The 22,966-nt window shown below is 39.9% G+C and overlaps 1 protein-coding gene across 4 annotated transcripts in view; it reads right to left on the bottom strand.

Annotated features, from left to right (window-relative positions):
• iqsec3a (IQ motif and Sec7 domain ArfGEF 3a) overlaps positions 1-22,966 on the bottom strand; it is a 93,338-nt gene that overhangs the window by 27,934 nt on the left and 42,438 nt on the right. For all 4 annotated transcript variants that reach the window (XM_015055079.1, XM_015055081.1, XM_015055082.1 and 1 more), the window contains exons 3-4: positions 13,840-14,437; positions 5,614-6,911 (exon numbers count right to left, since the gene is read on the bottom strand). In XM_015055079.1, the coding sequence (XP_014910565.1) occupies positions 5,614-6,911; positions 13,840-14,437 (1,896 nt within the window). The remainder of the gene's footprint in view (positions 1-5,613; positions 6,912-13,839; positions 14,438-22,966) is intronic.

The following is a 22,966-nucleotide window of genomic DNA, read 5'->3' on the forward strand; positions in this document are numbered from 1 at the left end:
CATCTTGGTGTGCTGTCTTGAATAAATACCCCCCCTCCCCTCACACACACTCACATTTTATTGAGTTTCTCTTAATTGCCTATGAACAGATGAACTGCGGCAGCACATCATATCTTTGTTTTTTTTTTGTTGTTTTTTTTATTGACTCACACTAGACCTCAGCTGTCAGCGCTGTATGTTGTCTCCGTTTCACCAGAGGCACACAGAGTTCTGTGACTAACCCGAGACAGACTGAAAGGTTGGTTGGCCACGCTTTGCGTTCTCTGAGCGGCGCCGTGATCGCGTGGTGTGCTTGTGAACATGACGGGGCCCAGAATGATCGCAAAACGCACAAAACTGCTCCTGTCCGTCAACGGTACCATTTCACTAAATAGAACTTAGTGACACGGTTAGATTTTCCCATGTTTAAGTTCACGTAGAAGTGTCTTGAATAAGTATCCACATCTCCTAAACTTTTCAAACTGTTTGTAACAGTTTTTTTTTTGTAGCAGTGCATGTCGAAGGGCTGAAGTAGAAAATATTTTTACAATTAAAAAATCTAAAGTGTACTGAGTCGATGCTTTGTACAGCTCCTAGTTGATGTCCGTTTCACCTTGGCACAGCTAATCACTGACATTTTTGCGTACTCTTCTGTGCAAAATGCTGAGATTTGAAACAAGACATCTGTGAATTCATTTTTTTTTTTTATTTCTTGGCTTTCTGCTCCTTCCATCTGACCAGATTATCTGTTCCCAGAAAAAAAATTAAATCTGGTACAACCATCACTTTTGTCTATACTTATTGACAAACCTTTGTGCAAAGCCTGAGCGTAGACCACAATGTTCAGACTTCTTCTAAACAAACTATCATTTCGATCCCATTTCACTTTACGCTCTTGTGTTGGTCCATTACATAAAATCCTAATGCAACACACTGGAGTTACAAAAACGAGAAAAAGGTCCAAGAAGGATTAGCAATTTAGCGAGCCACTGTCGTCGTCTTTGCCGTCGTTTCGAATCGGTTCCCGTCAAATTTACGTCGCCTCGATCAGGTGCTGCGTTATGTTTTTAAAGGATCTTTTATTTTATTTTATTTTTTTCCTGCGTACTCCCGAGCGCAACGAGGTAAAATGGCACAGAGTTCTGGGAATGAAGAATTAGCACTGCTCCCTCAGTTTGACATCTGGATTTTAGAGTTTGTAATTACGCGCCGGGTCATTCAGCGCCGGGGGCAGAATGTTAACACAGTCGAGGATTGTGCGTGCATAAACAGACACCCGCCACTTCTCAATAAGTACGCACATGCAGTCAGGTTTTTGTGAAGCACTTGCCTCCTGACGCGCACGATTTCTCTCGAGGAATCTGGCGTGCTTTGCTATGTTAATTAGCCCTGCTTGACATATGCACTTAATATCTCTTTCACACACTCGCTCTTCACATTGACATTTCTTTAATTCATGCGGTTCTGATGGTGCTTCATTTTCATCAAGATCCAGGCCTGCCACAAGCCGCTCTAATGGCTAATCATTGTGTTCACTACACGGGCATGAAGAGGAATTAGGAGCCTGTTCGATAGGAGTTAGGCGGGAAAGGCGTCCGTATAAGAAATAGTCAGAAATGTCACACATCTTCCCGCTTTCTTGCTTTCCTCGCGTTGAAGACGTGACACTACGGCTTATTTTCGTCATGACAGAGTCATTGTCATTCTCGCCACATTCAGGAGGAAAACTTTATCAAGGGGTCCTTCTCTCAACCTTTTCCCAGTGCCGTCTTGTGTCTCTCACATCTCCTCTCTGCCGCTGCTACACTCATCCGTCTTTTTATTCTTGGACGAGCTTGCACATAAACAAAAGCGGATGTAGACATTTAATGAAAACACCCGAACTCCCTCTCTTTAAGTCACTTTATATGAAAACGCTCGTTAGCTCGCTTTGCAAACATTGTGCACACGGATTTGGGTTTTAGCGTACCCTCTCTCTCTTTGTGCCCGTGTGAGACTTTTTTTTTGTCTGCATGATCAAGCAACACTAAAGTTTTAGCCCAAAGCAAACGCTGCTGTTTAAGATGCAAAGGATATCACAGTGCAGGTAAGAGGAGGTGGAGGATATGAAGTGGTGGAACTAATAAGCCTTAAGCCCGATTGCCTTTCTATCTCTCATTCTCTTTACTTTTCATTTTTTCTTACTTCCTTTTTTTTTTATCTTCTTCTACCCTCTCAGTCAGTTTATTACAAGTGGGGTTATCGCTCAAGGTTTTTGATCTAGGGGATATAGACAGTATTTGTAAAAAGGGGAAAAAATAGGCATAAAAAAGGTGATTGACAGCGCCAAGACCCGCCTCCTGGCTCTGATTGGTTGTTTTTGACGGAGCAGTGCATTTCTCTACATGACAACAGAATCAAATGAGTAGGCAGAGGAGATTGATTTGTTTTCACAGATTGTAGTCATTTTTCTTGACATGCCGATAATGATTTCTGTAGATGGATGATATTAACTCACCATGCAGACGTCACTGAAGAAAAGTCACGATTGTATAAATGACCCAGTGACAAAAACAAAACAAAAAAACTAGAATTACTGAAACTCTGCTAAGACAATGTGAGATGTAGACACCAAATGCAAGGCTATATAAAGGACCTGGATCTGATCTGATAAAGATTTTTGAAACAAAATGGAGGGTTGAAAAATATCGTTAAAACTTATGTCTGCTTTTCTGAAGGGAGCAATGATGAATTAAAATACAGTTTTTTTTAAAAAAAAGTGTGAAATTGCTAAAAAAAAAACTGTTGTCTTTTTGTTACTACTCTGCATGCTTCCATCTCACAGACTGCAGAGGAAAACCCTGTTCTTACTTGAAAAGGTTATTTTATTATATTTTCTGGGGTTTTTACCCTTCCGGCTGCCCTCAGCCTCACGTCAAGAGTGACAAAGTCAAAACCAGATAAGAACCTCGCAGGGCACGCCACAGTCAAGTGCTAGGTGTTGACAAAGTGGTAGAGAGAAATGGGAAAAATATGTTGGCATGGTGACTAAAGGAGATGAGGCTAGCACTGACAAAACCTGTGATGCTAATACTTTGAGACTTAATCCTGTACAACACATTCCATGGATATATGTCCAGATTTGTAGAGCAGTTTTTTTTTTTTTTTTTTAGCAGTGAACTTCACTTTGTCACATAATATTACTCTTTATTCAGATCACACCATAAATAATTTGGGGTAAACTTATGTCAAAAATTAAGAAATAAAAAAAATTATTATAAAAACAAAGTAAGTTGAAAAGTTTCTGTCATGGTCGAATTAGGTTATGGTTGTTAAAAAGTCAGAATGATCTTGTTCTATAATCCTAACATTTTTGGATGGGATACAGTTACTGAGCGGAAAAAGCCGGCTGTTTTCAGTATCGGCATGGTGGCAAGAAGAGGAACGGAGATATGAGAAGCTTTTTAAAGGAACATATTTTCTGTGACATGCAAAGACAAGTCTCTGATTTACTCAGGTTGTGAGGCAGTAAAAGAGAGCAAGACACGGAGGTGATAAAAGACAAGCTGAACAGAGTATAACACATGTGAGCAGTTTTATCCCATTGATCTTTGAGGACATGTCTTCTATAGAGCATGTTGGATTTGGATATAACGGCAGCCTTTTGACAATCTCAGAATCAGAATCTACATTACCTTGTGCACAGATGTCCAAAGAGTCCCCCCCCAAAAATAAAATCTTTTTTGTGGCCTTTCAATATCCGTTTATTAATGGAACAAATGTGGCCCACCAGCGCAGGCTGCTAATGGTGCGAGAAGCTTTGTAAAAACTACTTAGGGGGAAATTATCACTGCCAAATAAAAATATTAGGCACAAAGCAACTCTCTTTTGTTCACCGTGTTTCATTTTGCCTCCATTATAATTTCATGGCAATTATGACTACAAATCATCCAGCACTTTTACTCTAAAGCAGAGTTAGGTGCATCCATGTATTAAATTTGTCTGGACAGAGCAAGCTATTTTTTTTTTTTATTTTTTTTTTAAAGCGTGACCCATATCCCTGTCTTGTTGTTTTGAAAAGACCAAATTTTTTTTTTATAGATCCAGAAAACGGAAAATAATTGACTCCTCCTCCCAATTTACAAATAAATACATTTGATTTTTTTTTGTTCCCAGCAAATTCTTTGAATTTTACAGTTTTGACCAAAAAGTTCCATCATCATGTCAAAGGTCTACAAAAATTGGATAAGCACATAATTAGGAAATTGTGATACTGAGTATTGCCATGACATCAATTCTGAATAACTCCAACATTACTCACTTTTTGCCTTTATCGCAATCTTCAATCATTCTTTGTGGGATTTAGCATATATTCCTCCAGTATGGGCATTGAAAACAATAAAAATGTATGTAACTAGCGTGAAAAAATTGGATTAGTGGTCCTCAAAATATTTGATTTTATAAAATATTGCATCTGAGCAGTTTTGTGCCATTTTGCATGCATTCATATCGTGATGAAAATTGTGATTTAATACAATTGCGCAGCTCTAGCACAAAGGAACAGGCACTATGTTCCACATCTGTGATGGAGTCCATAAGCAGACTTTTAGGCCTGCAGGGAGTGCAATACTGAATGAGATACAGCCCAGAGCCAGCAGGATATAATTGCCACCGTATTTTGGTGGAAACCTGCGTGGCCCTTTTGCACATATTCCAGGTTGATGTTGTCTCTTAATGGTTTCTTAGAGCTGTCAAGTCAGAACTAAGAAAAATTTGTAAATTGTTGAAAAATACAAATCCTAGCATTTATTACTTCGACGGTACTAGCAATGTTTGTTTTTTTTATTTTATTGTGTAACTAGACAGATTTTTTTGAATAAACTTCAGATCTATTTTCTGGAAATATCAGTGCAGACAGTTTTAAACATTACATGGTGTTCAAGACTTACTTTGCCCCCAAACCCCTGCAATATTCTCATTCCTATCATGTCCAACATAAGCCTGGTGTTCAAACTTCTTCCTACACTCCTCTGTCTCAATAACCGCAACGTTCGCATCTGGTAGTTTTTGTTGGATTTCCCTGTACAATCGGGATCAGAGAGGGGAAAAAAAGTGCTTTCCTCTGCTCTTTACTTGTCCAGAAGGCCTTATTACAGTTCAGGTACACATGCAAGAGGAGTGGAGTAACAGATTGTTCCATAAATCTTCCTGTTCACACAGTGATGCATCTGTAATAAATCTGCTGTCACATTTCTTTTCACTCCTTTTCAGTTCATAAGAATTGTATAGAAAGAGTTTGACAGAGTATTCTGTACAAGAGGAACAAGTGACCCCCCCCTCCTCCCACATGTACATTTGTAAAAAATATTCACATCCCTTTTTTTCATTTCGTCACGGCACAAGAAAAAAAATCTAGAAAAGTTCAAAGGGTGTTGTACGATGCACTGTAATACAAAATATTTGGTCTTTGCATTTTAGAAATATAAAAACAGTCTAATAAAGTTTATGAACCTTACACAAAAGTCAAGATTTAAACTGCTCTACTATTCTAACATATTTTATTTTTTCTCGTTTGTGTCACAGTTCGCAGTTGTTCTAGAATTCTAACGAGATTAAATTCAAAAATGAAAGCATTTCGTAAAACTCATCACTCACAGATTGAAGAGGTTGAGGCCGATCCGGTACAGGCGCTTCCGCATGACATCGGTGGAGAGCGTGGGGGATTTACAGCTGGCGGGATTCTCACAGTGGTAGCGTGGAAGGCTGAGGATCATAGCCTGCAGCGCCTCTTTGGATGAGGCCTCAGACGTCGAGCGCGCCTCGGTCGACGTGCTGCTGCTGCTCATCTGCTCCGAGCTGTTGTCCGCCGTCTCCGAGCCGCATCTCTTGACGTCGAGAGGCTCCGCCATAGGAGAGCTCCTCGGCAGCGGGGGCTCCTGAGGCACGGGGACATGAGCGGGCTCAGTCGGTGGAGGAGGTGGTGGTGGTGGTGGTGGTGCCACCTCGTCCATGCTTTGAATGGCAGACATCTTGTCGAGAGGGGTCAGGGGAGGTTGGGTCTCATCACTCAGCTCCTCTTCACTAGGGGGAGGAGCAGGAAATTCAACTTCCTGTTCATCATCATCTATTTCTGTCTCTGCAGGGGGTGGCGGGGGCTCTTGAGGTGGCAGCGGGGCGTCTATTGGTTCTGTGGGGGCCTCTGGAGGTGGGGGTTCATCTGATGGTCCATGTGTGAGAGGGGCCGGTGTGGAATTTGTCATTGAGGAAGTGGTTGTTACGAAGGTGGAGGCCCCTTGTTGAATACAGCTGCCCAGAGTGACTGAAGTTGACGATTCCATGACTGAGGATGAAACTCTGAAGTTCTGGCTGTCGATCTGCACGGTTACATCCCGGAAGGCCATCATCAGCTTGCTTGCACTTCTTGACAGGTCACTTGGGTCAACTGTACCCTGATGAACTGCTGCTTGTCCCACGTTGCCACCTTCGCCGCCCCCTTCCACACCCGACGCGGCCGCGGCCGCCGCCGCTGCGTTGAAGGAGTCGGCGCTGAACTGATAGGTGCCGCCTTCTTGCAGCGAACACATGGTCTTCAGGCTCCAGTTGCTGAGCGCGTCATCAATAGATTTTGCAAGGGACTGGACCTGTTCCGTGAAGGAGTCCTCCAGATCGGTCAACGTGCTGCCAACCGAGGCGGGCAAAGACGGCGAGCGCACCAAAGGAATGCCTGCCAAGTTGCAGCCTTCTGCCAGGGCCCGTTCAGCCGAGAACCCCTCTGTGTTTTGCACACGGACTTTGCGCAGGGAGATGCGTCGGGGCAGGCGACTCTCCAGGAGAGAGTTGCGGATCTTCTCAAAGTTTTTGCTGAGCTGGTACTGGCGGAAGGCAGTCTGGATCTTGCAGGCAGCACGGCGGGAGATGAGGTGGCCGCCGTACTTGTGCTCTAACATTTCGATCTAATAAAGACAGAGAGACATAGATGAGAACATACTTAATTGTTTCATGTTTTTAACACTCTGAGAAACAAAAAGTCATCTGAGGTAACCTCTTTAATTACAGGCTGTCTCCATTTAATTGTCACCTAGGGAAAGAATATTCGGAACAGATGTTGCAAACATCTATTTTAAAAAAAAATGAGAATTACAATGAAATGTCTTACATCGAACTACTTTCATGTGTGTCCCAGTCATTTTAATCTAACTGAGGCAAAGCTTAAAACTTGATTATTGCAGCTGCTGTCCATACAATCTGTTTCAGTTTTACCTTCTGTCAAAGAACAAAAAATTTCAGTGTGATGAGCAGAGCTTAGGAAGAAAAACTCAAGAAGATTTATCGCTGTTCATATAGCAAATTGTGGCTCTGGATTGTATCTACTCCAGGGGACTGAAAACAAAGGCGTGCCATTTATTTTTCTGTTACCTTACAATGATGTACGACACTGCATTGTTCTATAGTATGAAAACCTAATAAAACTCTAAAGTTTCAATGTATTGCAACATGATTAATATCAAAAGTTCAAAGTGTATGTGTGACATTTTTTTTCCAAGTCAAAAGCAGACGGCACTACTTTAGCAATTTTCGCACAGTGTTTTAACCAAATCTTTACAAGTGAAGCTCAAACATAATTTCTACATTAATGCCGTCATCATACAATTGGCTGAAACTGATCAAGTCATTCCTGGAGCCTGTGAAAAATGACTCAAGTAGTGTAGGAAATGGAAAAGAGATGGGAAATTGCCATTCTCATCTGGCAGCTTTGCAAACACTAAATGAAACCTCTTTAAAATTCCCAAAACAGCGAGTCTATTGGCATCTTTTGAATAAAATAAGTAAATAAATAAGTGCTTATCTTCACAAGTCACTCTGAGATCCTTTTTATTCAGTGCTAAACGAATATGATTTCTAGTTTTGGACAAAAGTGCAGAGGAGATTTCAGCCATGACCGATTTGAATTGAAAGTTGACGAAATACACGTTATCAGTATTTCTAATTGGAAATCTCTATTTACAGAAAAATGGGAGTCGGTTTAAGAAACTAGAAATTCATTCTATTATTTCACTTCTTGCAATAATTCAACTTTGCTGTGGTATCACAATCATGGGTATAAACGAGGATTAGTTTGGTGCACACAAAACAACCCTCCTGTCAACTCAACTTGTAACTTTGATCTTCTTTTACTTAAGTGCAGGACAAAGTCACCACACCAGCATGGGCAGACTTCCATTAAAAAGCACCGACAGACTATAATGGCCCCCGGGTTAGCAATTTCTGATAAGTGGCCAGCTCAACAAGATGCCGCTTCTGGCGTTGTCATTGGAAGAACAGAAATCACATGTAAAGCTCTTTAGAAAAAGTAAATGACGCTGAAAATCCATCTCATCTAGCCCATTTACATTTCTCTGCAGAGGCTTTGCGAGCAAAGTGAAACGTACGAAGAATATTAAGGTAGTTTCTGAAAAGGACACAGGCCTGCCGCTCTACTGTATCTGCAGTAGCTGTCATGTCTGGTCAAACTCAGTGTGAATATTTATCACTTTTTAACTGAAACTGCTTTGTACTGGGTGCACTTTATCTCCAACTAAATTCTCCATTAGGCACTTTATGAAATGTGCATTGTCATAATAATAATGACCTTACTGTCTGGAGAACTGTCCCTTATCCAAACCAATTCTGCCTAACATCAGCTGTGGAGGTGTCCTTGAGTCCAGAGATTAGTTGTGTAGTATTTGATTGGATGTGGCAGTTGATCTTATTTGCTTAGCTTTCATTTTAGCCTGGGGTGGGAAGCATTTGGTCCGTGTTGCTTTCTTTACTTAAGGGTGAAACTGATACTCTTGGTCATTCAAACAGAATTATGACAACTAAGAAGAACAAAGACATTACAGTTGGAGAGGAAGGTGCATCAAATCTGATATCATGCTAACAGTATTGGAATGACAGCTGGGCAGTGGTACAACTCAAATTGTAGCTTTGTTGACTGAGATTTCAATGCTAATTTATTTTTGAATTTTTATCCAGCAATGCAGAAGTTTCACACTAAACACAGCTGCTTGTACTACATTCTCTTTATCTTGTTTAGCTATTATTTAACATTGTGAACTAAAGTCGGTTAGTCTCTTGAGGGATGAACTCTATCTTCTTAAGTATTTCGATGTAAATATTTTAAACTTTTAAACTGATATCGGGTGCCTGCTTGTGGAAGTCCCAAACAGATATCACTGAAACATAAGTGTTACCTTTTACATAAGAACCTAAAAATCATGAGTTACTAAGTGAAGTCCTCTTCTAATTTGCATATGTATTCATCTCCATGCAAGTATAATCAAAATTTCAAAGGCATGACATGTGGGAAAAGACAACCCTTGACATCTTTAATATCTACAAACTTTTGACAATTTTTTATATACGTATATAAAACAGGTCCAATTCTTTTCCTCTGGTCATTCAAAGATATCTTGTCAGAGCTGCTTAAACTTTATTTTTTCCGTCATAATTTGGATTTTTTCCCCTAAAATCTGTCTGGCATACTGTACATGTGCACCACTGCTACAGAACTGAAGCAACTGGAGCTCAAATTTTACGGCACTAACTCAATAAAACTACGTAATCTAATGTGACGCCATGCAGATGCTTCACTCACCTTGGCATGCAGGCTTTCGAATCCTAAAGTAAAACTGACGGCATCACTTACATTAGGATTCATTTGGCTAATAATATTTTGATTACTTGAGGCTCTTAATGGAGCCATGAAATTTAATTTTCAGTCAGTTGACCATATAATGTGATGAAAATGACTCAAGTAATATATCCTCTACTGTTGCATCAGAACACCATCAATCTCAATACAGTATACACAAACCATTAGGAATCAAACTGCATCAAAAGCAGAACAGATACTTTATGGATACATACAAAATCCCTTTATTTCCTCACGTTTAGACCCACCTAAAATATTTTTTGAGACTCCCACATGGTGTGCAGAAGGGTCGTTTTTCTTACAAATTACAAATACCGCCACAAATGTTTCAGGAAACTTTTATCATTAATTAATAGACCCATGTCATTAGGAAAAAAAAAAAAACCCAGAAAAAAAAAAAAAAGAATTTTATCTCTTCCTATTTGTGAGCGGCAGAGTGTGGAGAAAGAAAAGATCATAGAAGCAAACGGACAGATGAAAAGAGCACAAGACGCATGAAAACAAGTGTGTCAAAAAGAAGGTCACATATACAAAAAAAGGGCTGTGAGACAGATGACCGCACCAAGATTGGCACTGTTAAAAATTCACCCTATTAGCCCCCTGTCAGCTCTACTTGTGATTACTTCACTAAGCTGTGATGGGGAGAAAGATTATTTTGGTAGCACAGTCATTTGAGGGATTGGCAGTGCTCTGTTCCGCTGCTGTTTCTAAATCAATCTCGACAGACAGATCAGCACCATAATGACCTCCGGCTCCCCTCCGAAGGATAAACGAAAAAGGTGCCGAAACAATAATAGCACGCAGGTTGGGTTTGCATTAGTCATTTTCCTCAAAGTTAAGGGGCATGAATGCGAATAAATGAGAAAATATCAGCAAATTATATTAAAAGTCAATAATGACTTAATTTGGAATATAAATATCTAAAGTAAAGGACACGGGTCTGTAAAAGCCCTCTTTACCGCAAGACATGACATAATGGGTTACAAACTATAATGAAAAAGATTTGCCCGTAAAATAACCTTCTCCGAAATGTCTTGTATAATACCTAAATATATCTGCTTGTTATGGAAGCATTCACATTATGCATGTCATTTTCCACTTGAAAGTGACACGCATTATGTTGAGGTAGGCAATCTGTTGCAAGGAAGACAACACACCATTAGATCCCACATGCTCCAAAAAAAAAGACAAAAAAAAAAAATCTAAATGCAAAGGAAGGATTATTAGCTTTCAAGCTCATGCAAGCTGTTTTTACAGCATAGAAACATTTGCATGATTAATGATATGATTATGGCTATGTAATGGTTATAATGGGATTTAAGGAATGCTGACTGTAGCGCAAAACAAGGATGACAATGGAAGAGATCACATGTTATCAGCAGAAGGCAGACATGTTTTGTTGGTGCATTTATGGTAAGCAGGATTACTGAATTAGACAAACTGGGAGATAGTCTTGAAACATATTTGAAATGTATGTTTTTCATTTACATTTTCCTGAATTTAAGTGAAATAGAAAAGTAAGATGAGGTCTAAAGTGACATTGCAATTTATATTAAAGAAGCAATTTGAGGTAGATTTTTCCAGTTTAATATTAGTTGAACTGCATTCTGACCACTTGATTGGTGTCGTTGATAACTGGAGTGAAATTTTAGTGACACAAATGTTATCACAGTTCTGCTTGAGTACATTTGCAAAATGTAAAGCTGCATGTTTCGTACATTTCGTACAATTCAAATTACGTTTGTGGAAACTACATTTAAGAGCTAAAACTTAAATTAGACATATTTGTATGACCTGCTAAGTGAACAGCAAAGGGAAAACACAGCATCTAAATGAAAATCTACACGTTTAAAATATATTCAGTTTAGAAAGGTGTCACATGTTTCACAGGCTTTAATGCTCAGATTTAAGTGGCTTAAACAATCCATCACCAGGTTCTTCCGTGGCAATAAAGGTATCGCCCAGCAGATCCAATTACTTTGACATTGATCCAGAGATCCATCAAGCCCCTGCACCCCCACCTGTGTGGACAGAAGATCAATCCAGGCGATCGTGTATCTCAAGCCTCGTTGACAGGGAGATAGTAGAAAAGAGGGACTCTCAGATTTGAGATTAAAAGAGCGAAGGGGGGGAGGTGACTTGAGGTTAAAAGAACTTTGAGCCTCGATTAAGGGAGTGATGAGGGAGGAAATCCAGTCAAAACGGAGTGAATAGAGATGACAGGGGGGGGTGTTGACAAACCGTCCTTCACAAGTACATCCTACAAGTTTCAGTAGCGGCTCCATTCGGAGAAGTGAATCTTGTGATTTTTATTGGAGGAACTCTAACCACCAAGCTATACGATATGAAAAATGCACATTTGTCACACTGAAATATGTTTAGGGGATTAGAAACACTTGTTTCCAACAGCATTTTTTTATTATTATTTTTTTTTACTTTTAAAAGTAAAACTGGGAAAAGTAAACAGAAAAAAATAGTGATGCCTCAACCCAAATTTACATATTTAGACTGGGGCCAAACCAATATATGGGCAGAAGGGACAGAGCAAGAGGAATGATTGGTATCGGAGTCCTTTTATTAAATTCAACTCCTAGTATTTCTTGTCCTCTACTGCGTGTGATATCATCAATTGGTCCCCCACTGTGCCTTAAGTAGTTTTTATTTTTATACAATCACAGCCTATTTCCGTGCGCCTATCTCGTAGGACTTGCAGGTTATTTTATTGATATAACCCTGACTGAAGAAACTGTACAGCATTTTCTCATGGAGCTCTACATCTGTCTGTTCAGACCTCCTCAGTGCAAGGCACAGCATAGGAGAAGAAGAACCAACCAAAACAACTTATTTTCCTGTAGGTTCACACAACAAACAGAAAATGTGCATGCTAGTGTTAGCTAATACTTCAGCAAACAAATCCATTTCCATCAGTGGAAGCAAAGACTTTATATATATATTATATATATGTATATATTAGACTGTAGTTGTACGTGTTGAGCCAGATGTGTTTAAAAACTAAGTGATGAAGGTTTGTGCATTTCATCTGACGGATTGTCAAGGCTTAAGTGTAGCTTACTCAACCGAATTCATTCCATCTGGGAACACTGTATTGAGGTTGATTTGCAGAAACGCTGGCAGGGTCAAACTATACTGTTGCCAAGAACAACAGAAAGGAGGGACAGCAGCATCCTGAGACTCAATGGTGCGTGAATTATTTAAGTGCTACTCAAAACTAATCTAGACCACGTAATGCTGACAGAACATAGTGTTATTCTACTGGATGCAAATGGTATTGATTTTATTGACGCAACACGCTACAACTCAGTAGGGTTTTGATGTCTGTTCCTAAATCACTCGAATTATATTGATGGCACAGTAAAACAAAAGCATGAAAATCAGCAAAGCTTCAAAAATCTGTGAAATGCTACCGAGTGTGTTTTGAAATATATTCCATAGCGAAAGGAAGGGACTGAAAGGGATTTGAAGGAAACATCTTTGGTCAGTAAAATCAATAAAGAAAACATTTTCAGAACCCAGTAGAACATTTTTGGGCCGAGCCAACTGGACTAACTTTTACCCGCCTTACCTGCTCGAAAATCCATGGGCTGAAGAATGTTGTTGAGAGGAATGATGATGGAAATGAATGGCAAATGTTTAATGGTGACAATTATGTGATGTGGATGATTTCTGTTCCCCTGGTGAAAAACATGATTACAAGACAGACCTGTGAACATGGAAGTCACTGTACAGTCACATACAATTGTTTAAAATAAACTATCAAAATGCCTTAAATGTCATAACTGACTTGAGTCAGTAAAACAAAACTGTTATACTTTTTAAATATTTTGAAACGGAGATTTCAAGCTTAGCTTCACAATATCAAGTGGAGATGTTGATGAATTGATGGCATGACAATGATAATGTTATGATAGTGGGTAAACATCCTTAAAACCCGTTTAAATTATCCACAATAACCAGATGAACTCAAACAAACAGAGACAAATATCTTATTAAAGCAAATCAAATATGTCACCTAAATGCCCTGGTTATCATTCAGAAACTGAGCCACACCACAGAGTCTGACCACAAAAAGTAAAGCAGACACAAGCCAACACAATCTATCCATCCCCTCCCCACGCCCCCAAAATATACTAACATACCCCTCCGCCCCATCCCCAGGACAACCGTACCTGCTTGTTTTTGAGGTCAAGCGAGAGTTCATAGTCAGAGGAGGCGGAGTGTGAGCCGGCCCCGTTGCGCTGCACCCTCAGGGGTGAGGCTGTGTGATGTAGACTGGCCCTTCTGCCTGCACCGCCTCCTTTTGCTCCTCCCTCTTCCTCGTCCTCTTCCCCTTGCGTTGGCTTGCTTTCGCTGCTCTCACCTTGCACCTCATCTCTTTCATGTCTTGTCTTTGCCTCAGCAACCTCCTCTGATTTGTGATTCTCTGCCTCAACCGCCATCTTCTCCTCACGGCAAGGCGACGGGGCTTCAGGAGGGTCCTGTGGCGCGGCATCGGTCACGGACTCGTCTTGGGGCTGAGGATCGGGCTCTGGTGAAGGCTCGGGTTCAGGTTCGGATTGGGGTTCAACGTCCAATTGTGGCTGAGGTTCAGCCTGGGGCTCTGGCTCAGGCTGGGGCTGTGACGGCAGAGTCTGGGGTTCATGCTTTTGCTCCTGCTGTTCCGGCTGTGGCGGTTCTGGTTCTGGTTGTGGCTGGTCCTCACCCTGCGGCTCCCCCTCACCTCCCTTCCCTTCCTGCCCCACAGATGAGTCCGGGGAAAGTTCATCGCTGCAGAGAGGAGGAGAAAACGCAGAGTGAGGTTGCTGCTGCATCCGTGGTGAGCTCTGACTTCTTCTCCAGGCTGCCTGGGTTTAGAGGTAAGGTGACCTTTGTTTGTGTTTTTGTTCCCTCACTTGGCTACCAACTGTGTGCAGGGCCAGCTCATCTGTCTACAGCTGCTCTGCTACGAGTGTTTGCCTCGTCTGTCTAGACACTGACAGACAGTGAAAATCAGCTAGAATATAAAGCACAGAACAGCTAATAAAACCACAGAGCAGAAAAGCACTAAAAGCAGCAAGTTAATATTTATTACAGCAAAATCTTCAGAGTAGAAATGTGGGAAAAAACAAAGAAACAAAAAACGAAGTAGTTGACAGCCACTAGTGACACAAGCCCAAACACACGGACACAGGGGACAGTCATGCAGCTTATACAAAGTTTTTTTTGTTTTGTTTTGTTTTTCTTTTTAGGAATTTTGTGCTTGTTTATGTGAAAATCGGTACCTCTGTCTTTTTGTGAAAGGAGGTATTTTGTGCTGAAATGGTGTGAATGGTTATTTCCAGAATGATTCCAGATCACCACTTCTTTTTAAAAATCTGCTACGTTATAGATACAACAGGGGTTAATGCAGTATATGACTAAATGACTCTACGACAGGTTTAAATGTAAATTTATAGAATATGTAAACCTTCTCTCTAGTTGTAAGACGACTTGCATCGACACCGGCTTACAAGACTTTATACACTTGCGGAAGAGCACAATATATGAAAACTCAGAATTTTGATTTTCACTTTTTATAAATTAAAGGAAATGGTTCATAACATATAATCTCTGTAAAGCAATGCGATCTAGGTATGACTAATCTTGACCCTTGTGTTTACAAATGGGGTCCAACCGACCCCACACACGTAAAACTATTATTTTCCTCAGTTCTCGCACGCTCAAGGGCTAATATAGCCGTTTTCATGCATGTGTAATCTTAATGTGGTTGTACTGGCAAAAAAAAAATAATAATTTAAATGCTTTCTTTTGAATTAGCTCACTTTTTTGTTAGCTTCTAGCTTGTAGCCATCACCAATATTTTCGCTGTGTTCATCTTTTCTGCTACACTGTTTGTTTGTTTTTTCTGTCTAGTATCAAAAACATTTTTAACCCTATGAAGTCAGATAAATAATAAATTATAAACAAAAAAACTGTACACATTACAAATTAAACTGTTTATTTGGTACTTTTAATCAAAAAGTCTAATATCACCAGGTCACTGTGGACCCATACAACAAATCAATGTATTGGTGTGCCATAACCTTCTTCAGCTAATCAGAAACACGACTGAAGTACTTATTTTTGGTCCAAAACAAAATCAATCAAGAATAAGCACTCAGCTTCTATTTAGGTTTTGTTCAGGCCAATATGTTTTGCAAGATGAGAGATATCCCTAAAATGTCTTAAACCTTTAATTTTTGGTTTACATTGTGAAAGACATTAAATATGATAGTAATTACATACAATGACAAGACTGTAGTCACTGGACATAAAATTTGAAGCTATTGTATAGTTTATGGGATGAGACTCTCAGGAGGGTTTTTTCAATGTAAAATCCCACTGTAAAAAATCTTCTTCAAATTTCTCAGTATGCTGGTATGAGGAGCATATATTCATGAGCTTAAAGCTCTGTCTGCTACTTTGAAAATTAAGTTGTTGGATCACAGAAATGCAGTCTGCTCTGTTCATATCCAATTCCAGGTGAGCGCTTTTCCGCTGCAAAAATAGACATGCCCGGGAAAGACAATGCATCTTTTAGGAGGAAAGTGCTCGTTATAGCCGGCTGCCTCTGCTTCCAGTGTTTGCGTGCTTTCGTGTAGTTTAAATGTAGCCTTTCCAGCATTTCTCAGAAGCGCCTTCTCTGGTAAGCCACAATATGACAGAGTAGAACGTGCATGCAGATTGATTATAGTAGGATCCTGATAAAGCCGTTAAAATGAACATTTGCTGTAAAATAGGCAAACCTATTGAATGCAGTGACTGATAGTGCTGTGTATGCATTCATATATATATATATATATATATATATATATATACACACACACACACACACAGTCATGTGTGCATCCTCAACTTTTCAATGGCAGCTTCACTATCCCCTGTCAGTCATACTCATCCTTCTCATCCATTTTGTCAAGCTTCCTATCCTTCTCCCTTTCTAATCTCCTGCACACACATGCAGTCTTCCCGATATTCCTTCATCCCCCAGGTAAGGAGATTGAGCAGTTCCAGGTGTCAACGTGACTGACGACGTGAAGACAACCCCTGGGTCCTGCCTCTCTCTCTCTCTCTCTCTCTCCCTCCTCTCATTTTTCCACACATCACTGCTCAAGATGGATGAGACCAGTGGCCTCCACACTTTCTATCCAGAATACAATTACAGAGTCCAACATCCCCTGCTATCTCTGTTATGGCTACTAATATGCAGGTGGCATACCAAGGACTTTAATTTATCTCTTCGTGGTTATGCCATCTAACAGACATTGATGTCTGTAATGCTAGGCAAATATTAAATAGAGTGAATTAATCCAGGCAAACAATCATAATAGATTTTGTGAGGTAACGTTAGATTGGCAGCTGAAGGACAAAGCAATTTAACGTAACAGCAACTTCACATAATCTTGTCTCCAAGATGTAGCAATATTAAAGGGGAAGACTGAGATTAAACACATGCTGATTGTTATTCATGTTGACATACCAGCAAGGTAATTATCACTGTAGTCCAGTTAGTTGTTACGAGAAGCTAACACTGATTTCTTGAATCCTATTGAATCCATAAAAGAGAATTTATGGTAGAACAAGGTGCACATGGATTTGGGAAGCAAAGTGAGTTGACGCTTGCTTCAAGAGAAGAAAAAAAACCGGACAATGGTGATCCATCGTCCTCTGTCAATGTCTGGAAGCCAATTTTCTTGGTTCCAAAGAAAGATGTGTTAAGTTTCTACAGCCAATGATGACTTGAGGAGACATGTCATCTGCTGGTGTCAACTGTGCGTTATTACTCAGACTTAGCATAATCTGCGCGGAAATCTTTGAGCACATCATGTTTCCTTCTCCTGACAAGATTTACGGAATGGTGAGTTCATTTTTCAGCAGGAATTTGCACCTGCCCTCACTGCCAAAGGTACCAAAAGCTGGTTCAGTGTTACAGTGCTTCATGGGCTAGAAAACTGGCGTGACCTGAACCCTATTGAGAAAACATTTATTCCTACAATATGACTGGTTCAATTTCAATGGACTGCTGCTGGTGTTTTAGTTTTCTAAAAGATTGATTTTAAGTAAAACAAGTATCCTGTTTGTTTTCCACTAGTTGCACTCATTTAATAAGTTCAGCTTTCCTAATTTGTAACAACTGGTTCAAAAGTATTAAAATATGAACAGATGGTACTGCCATGGTGGTTAATTTTTCTTTTTACGCACCAAACAAAGCCCACGGTTTTATTTCAGTACACTCTGCTCATGTATAGCCACCAAACATCTGCTGTAGAGTGAAGACAGGTGACTGCAATAAACTCAAGCACCACTTAATGATCTTTATAAGGAAGCCGCCCTGATTATATTTCCAGGGTGATCCAAGTCACTGCAGACTACTTTGACCTTCATTAACCTTCATCGTTTTCGCTGCGTCATCACCACAGTGGAACACACTGAATGAGATGAGCAATCGGACTCTGTGACCAGAAGGGTTGAAAAGGTCTTGCCTCTGGTGGACTACAGCCAGGAAGCTGCTGAAGAGGGCATTACGCGAGTAAAACCACATCAGCACAAGTCGTTGCAAATGAGATCCCAAAAGAAGCCACCCGTTATATCCGTTTCACCTTGCTCAATCCAAGACAATAACTTCATATTCTCCCAAAATGGCTGAACAGTTTACGTGAAATTTATCTGTAGGAAGAAAGTGTTTGCGTCTATTGTCTGCTTAACAAAGTGAGTCCTTCCTACCAAGTGAAATTCAGTTCCTGTCACTTGAATTCCCTTTCACTCTTTGCCTCCCAGAAGTGTTTCTCACACTACTCACAGAGAATTAATCAGTTCATCAGGCGGAACATAAGGGCAGCATGAAGAGCAGAGGCTCAGCATACATAAGATATTTCTTTTCCATATGATGTAAGCGTAGGTGTGTATTTGCAAAAAAAAAAAAAAAAAAGCATTGCCCTACCCCATTACCATGCCTGTAAGCATGAAAAAGACTACTTGGTGCCATGCAGAAAATTTAAGCAGCACTGAAACCCCACAAAAAGGGTTGTACTTATTGTTTCAAAGCTTTTCCTACTGAAAAATTCATGACAAGCACAGCAGGATACCTGCTCTTAAACTACCTCCTTTGCAGGCTGCAAAGGAGGTAGTTTACACTTCATTTAAAAAGTGTTTCCTTGCAATAAATACACTATAACATGCACAGTCAGCATTAAGTAACTAAATGCAAAGGCGAGCACTTTTTTACTTGATCACCAGATCAAGTGTAGTCAATTTCACTCTTCAGGAACTGATTAGATAGCACTGTTTTATCTTCATTAGACTTATTCCAAATCTGACCTACACCTTTGCCAGGGGAATCATCTATAAATGATAGAGAAGTTCTCCACCAGTCACATTTAAAATTCCACCTCCTGGTAACAAGTGGCAACAAGAATTGTCAACGTCGGCATTAGTTCTATGACAACCGTATCCTTGAAAGCACCAAAAGTACTAAAGTCACCTTGAAAGAAGAATCATTTAGAAAGTCTGTGATAAACCTAATAATAATTAGACTGGACTAAAGGCGCACTGATTATTTTTGTGGCTGGTTTCCAATCTAAGTTCTATAATGACTCTGAAAAATCAACCTTATTATTTATATGCAAGTTTATTATCAGTAAAGGTCTGTGATGTAGCTGGGTTAACATGTTCTGAGAATAACATCTATACTGTAGAGCTTTGACAAAATCATATTTTAATAGAGGCGACATCACTGTGTGTAAAATAGAGAAAAATGTAGCTTAAAAGCTGTCTCATATTAAAACAACACAATTAGAGTTTACTTTGTAAGCAGCTCTTAACACCTTAAAATAGCGATTAGCACAGTTAGCACTAATAAAAAGCTGTCTTTATTTGTTCTCTAGAGAATGTAAACCCTTACATTGATTTTGAAGATGTTGAAATGACTTCCTACAAACACAGCATGAATGATTAAGCTTCAGTGGATAAAACATAGCAAGACTGCTGTGATACACACAGCTATCTGGTAGCATATTATGCTGCATTCTATTTGAACTGGGAAGTCAGAATTTCTGATCTCCAGTTGAAAAAAGAATAATAAACCAAGCACACCATGAAGTTGGAGGCCTCAACCCAGGCTATTGATGCTGCACGTATAGAACATGTAAGAGTTGGAGAAATAAAATGTTTATTTGGTATTCTTTTGGGTTTTATCAAATTCAACACTTTGCATAGAACTGTAGTCTGTTTGTGAGTATATTTATTTACTGTCTGAGTGAATAAAATGTAGAGAATTTCACTGTTCTGAGCTTGTGGTGCTAATGGGAGTGTTTTCATATAACATCATCCAGCTGTGTGCATTCATATTGGATGTAGGAAGCTTGAACAAGCTTTTGAATTGCCCGATAAAAACCTTTTAAACCCTCTCTCTTTCAATAAGGCATCAAATAAAATACATCAGCCCCTCATTTATACATCCCTCGGTAGCAAAGGGCCCTAAAAGAAGCACCTTGTTTTACAGCTAACAATAGCATCCAATGAGTATCTCAGATACCACCTCTTAAAGAAACAGCTGCATACCATGGCCGTTTTAAAGCAAATATAGCTATTACAAGTTTGAGATAGCTTCCCCCAGCCCCCTTTCTCAGCAGTAGAAAGGCAGTCTTCAGACTTCTGTAATCCTTAATGCATGCTAAAGGCTGTTTAGTTCAACACAAATTTGTTGTCTATGCAGCAGCACAGCCTTAATTGTCCAAATGGATGGTAGATAAAACAACTCATAATTATACAATATGAAGATGACTTGATCTCACCCATGAAAATTCATCTCAGGTAGACATGCAGTGACGCATGGGTTGGCGCCATCCTTTTTTTTTTCTTCTCCTTGCATCTTGTGATCGATCTTAAGGTGATGGATTGATTATACAGAGCCTGATCAATAGTGTGCCCTATAGGGCTGGAGGGCACGGCTCAAACATAGAACTGTGTAGCAAGAAGGACGTAACGAGGAACAGAGATGGACAATACAAGGCAAAGCACTCATAATACTGAATCTTTAAATGAAATCCATACATTCTGAGCAGCAGTCATAAAGATGACCAAGACCTATGCTAAATGGAGCATGTCACGCAAAACACAAAAGTCACTCTTTGCATTCTGAATCACACTGAGATTATTTTAATTTTTAAGATTAAATCAACTTAACCAGAATGGGTTCAGAGAAGTAGTAAAGCATGGAAGATATGCGCGGCCTAGCACAACCACAGGCAATTCCCTTGCACTGCCAATGAAACCTCTTGCGAGCAGCAACACAACACAGACTAAGAAAACAGGTTGGGCTGGTGAAATATTCAATGCACGGTCTCAAATAGAATCTCTTCAAAAGCCATTGCCCCAGGTTGTGGGTAAAATGGAAAGTGAGAGAGAAGCAGCTGAGATTGCACTAGAGAGCAATTGTTAGCGCTCTGCAGTTGTAAACAGACACAATTCAAGGCTCAAGAGTCATAAAAAGGAGCTCAAGGAGACAAAATGAGGTACATCATTTAAGGTCAAAGAAAATCATCTGTAAATCTGGTGTTAGGTGTCAAGTCTTGCATCCAGAAGTATGTTCTTGTACAGTACTTCTTGAGTCTCTCTTAGACAAAGCATAACTGCTAAGAGCCCATTTAAAATATTTCACATCAAGCCATAACCAGAAACTTTGTGGCTGTGAGATTACTGAAATGACCTTGAGGTAACGTGGGATTGAAGTAACTCAGTGGGGTCCAAAGTCAGTCCTCCATATTTTAGATGTTCCCTAGTTTTAGACACCGGAATCATATAAATGGATCATCATCTTCTTTCAGAGTCTGATTACCTGCAGAAGACAATAAAGCATTTGAAACAGCTTGACCTTGACAACTGGGATTGGACACCCTTGATGTAAACATACCGCTGTTACACTTCTGAATTGCCAGTTAGGTATTTGCAGGTCTGTACTGGCTGACATGCGAGTTGTGCATTGTAGTGTATTAATGACATAAGGTTTCAAGACTAGCCAGTTACAAGATGTCAAAGAGGAAACACCAATGAATACACTGATTTTCAAAGAAAAAGATGTAATCCTCCCCATTATCCTCTGCCCCATCTTTGTTGTCTGCACCGCTGATTTTTTTTCTACTCCTCCATCTTTGGTACCTCAAATTTAGCCTCGTCTTTGTGATCCCAGGTCCTCTGAGGGGGTCCAGGACATCCTGCTTCATGTTCCTGTTACCAAGTTCAACAATGGGTTTGAGAACCACTTCTTGTTCCTGTTATTCGAGGAGGGTTGTCCAGGTGAACCCACCTTCTGCTCCTGAGTTCTACAACAAGGCAGACCCGCCTTCAGCACCGGTTCCCAAGTTATCTGAGAAAGTGTCCAGATGGGCTCGTTTCTGTTTCCTGATCCTGTCGACCTCCAGGGTTCCTCAACCTTAGCCACCACCAGTCTTTAGATCTCCTTCACCATCACCGCCTCTCTCCTGACCTTGATCTAATTTTTGCTTTGTTTGGGACTCTCCTATTATGATCCTTGTGGTGTTTCAGTTTCGGTTTCTAATCATTTTTCTTTTTTGTTGACTTATGAGGTTGCCATTTGCCATCCTAACTCGCAAACACATACACCAATGATTAAGACCCTGGTCCTTTACGGTAATGTTGAATATAAAACACATATTGCAAAACAGAATGTAATAATCATATTCATGCAGAATCACCACTTGAAGTGAAAAATATTAAGCTGTTCAGGCCTGTAGCAATCAATCACTTTTGTATTTGTTAATTACTTTGCGGTTTTGCATATTGTGATAAATGGAGCATATTTTGAAACAGACCACAGGCCAATACAATATTCTTTGTAAATAACCATCGGCTTTAATGTGAATAATGATCTAATGCAAATCAGAGACACATAAAAGCTACCATTCGCACAAACTCAAACGAGCATTTGAAAGCAAGTTGTTTTAAGATGGAAGATATCGGCTTTGGTCTTGGCCCCATTCTGATGGATAATTTTGCCAAACTACAAAATAACATACTTTTAAAATCCAAATAAGTCATTTTATTAGGTTTTGGCATCAGAATCCCAAGTCTATTCTTTAATGACATAGCAAAGCCAGACTTTTATGGATGCCTGGCGAAGAAGCTGATAGCTCAGTGTGTGTTTGAGAGCAATAATGCCTAGAGAAAACATGCAGCTGCTTCTGAGAGAGTAACAAACAATTGAGTTGCTCCCCCAGCCCTGGATAATTTTTGAAAACTAATTGCTTATTATGTAGCCCC

Source organism: Poecilia latipinna, unplaced genomic scaffold, assembly GCF_001443285.1.
Source record: "Poecilia latipinna isolate Pla-1442-1.1 unplaced genomic scaffold, P_latipinna-1.0 Scaffold1294, whole genome shotgun sequence".
Lineage (NCBI taxonomy): Eukaryota > Metazoa > Chordata > Actinopteri > Cyprinodontiformes > Poeciliidae > Poecilia > Poecilia latipinna.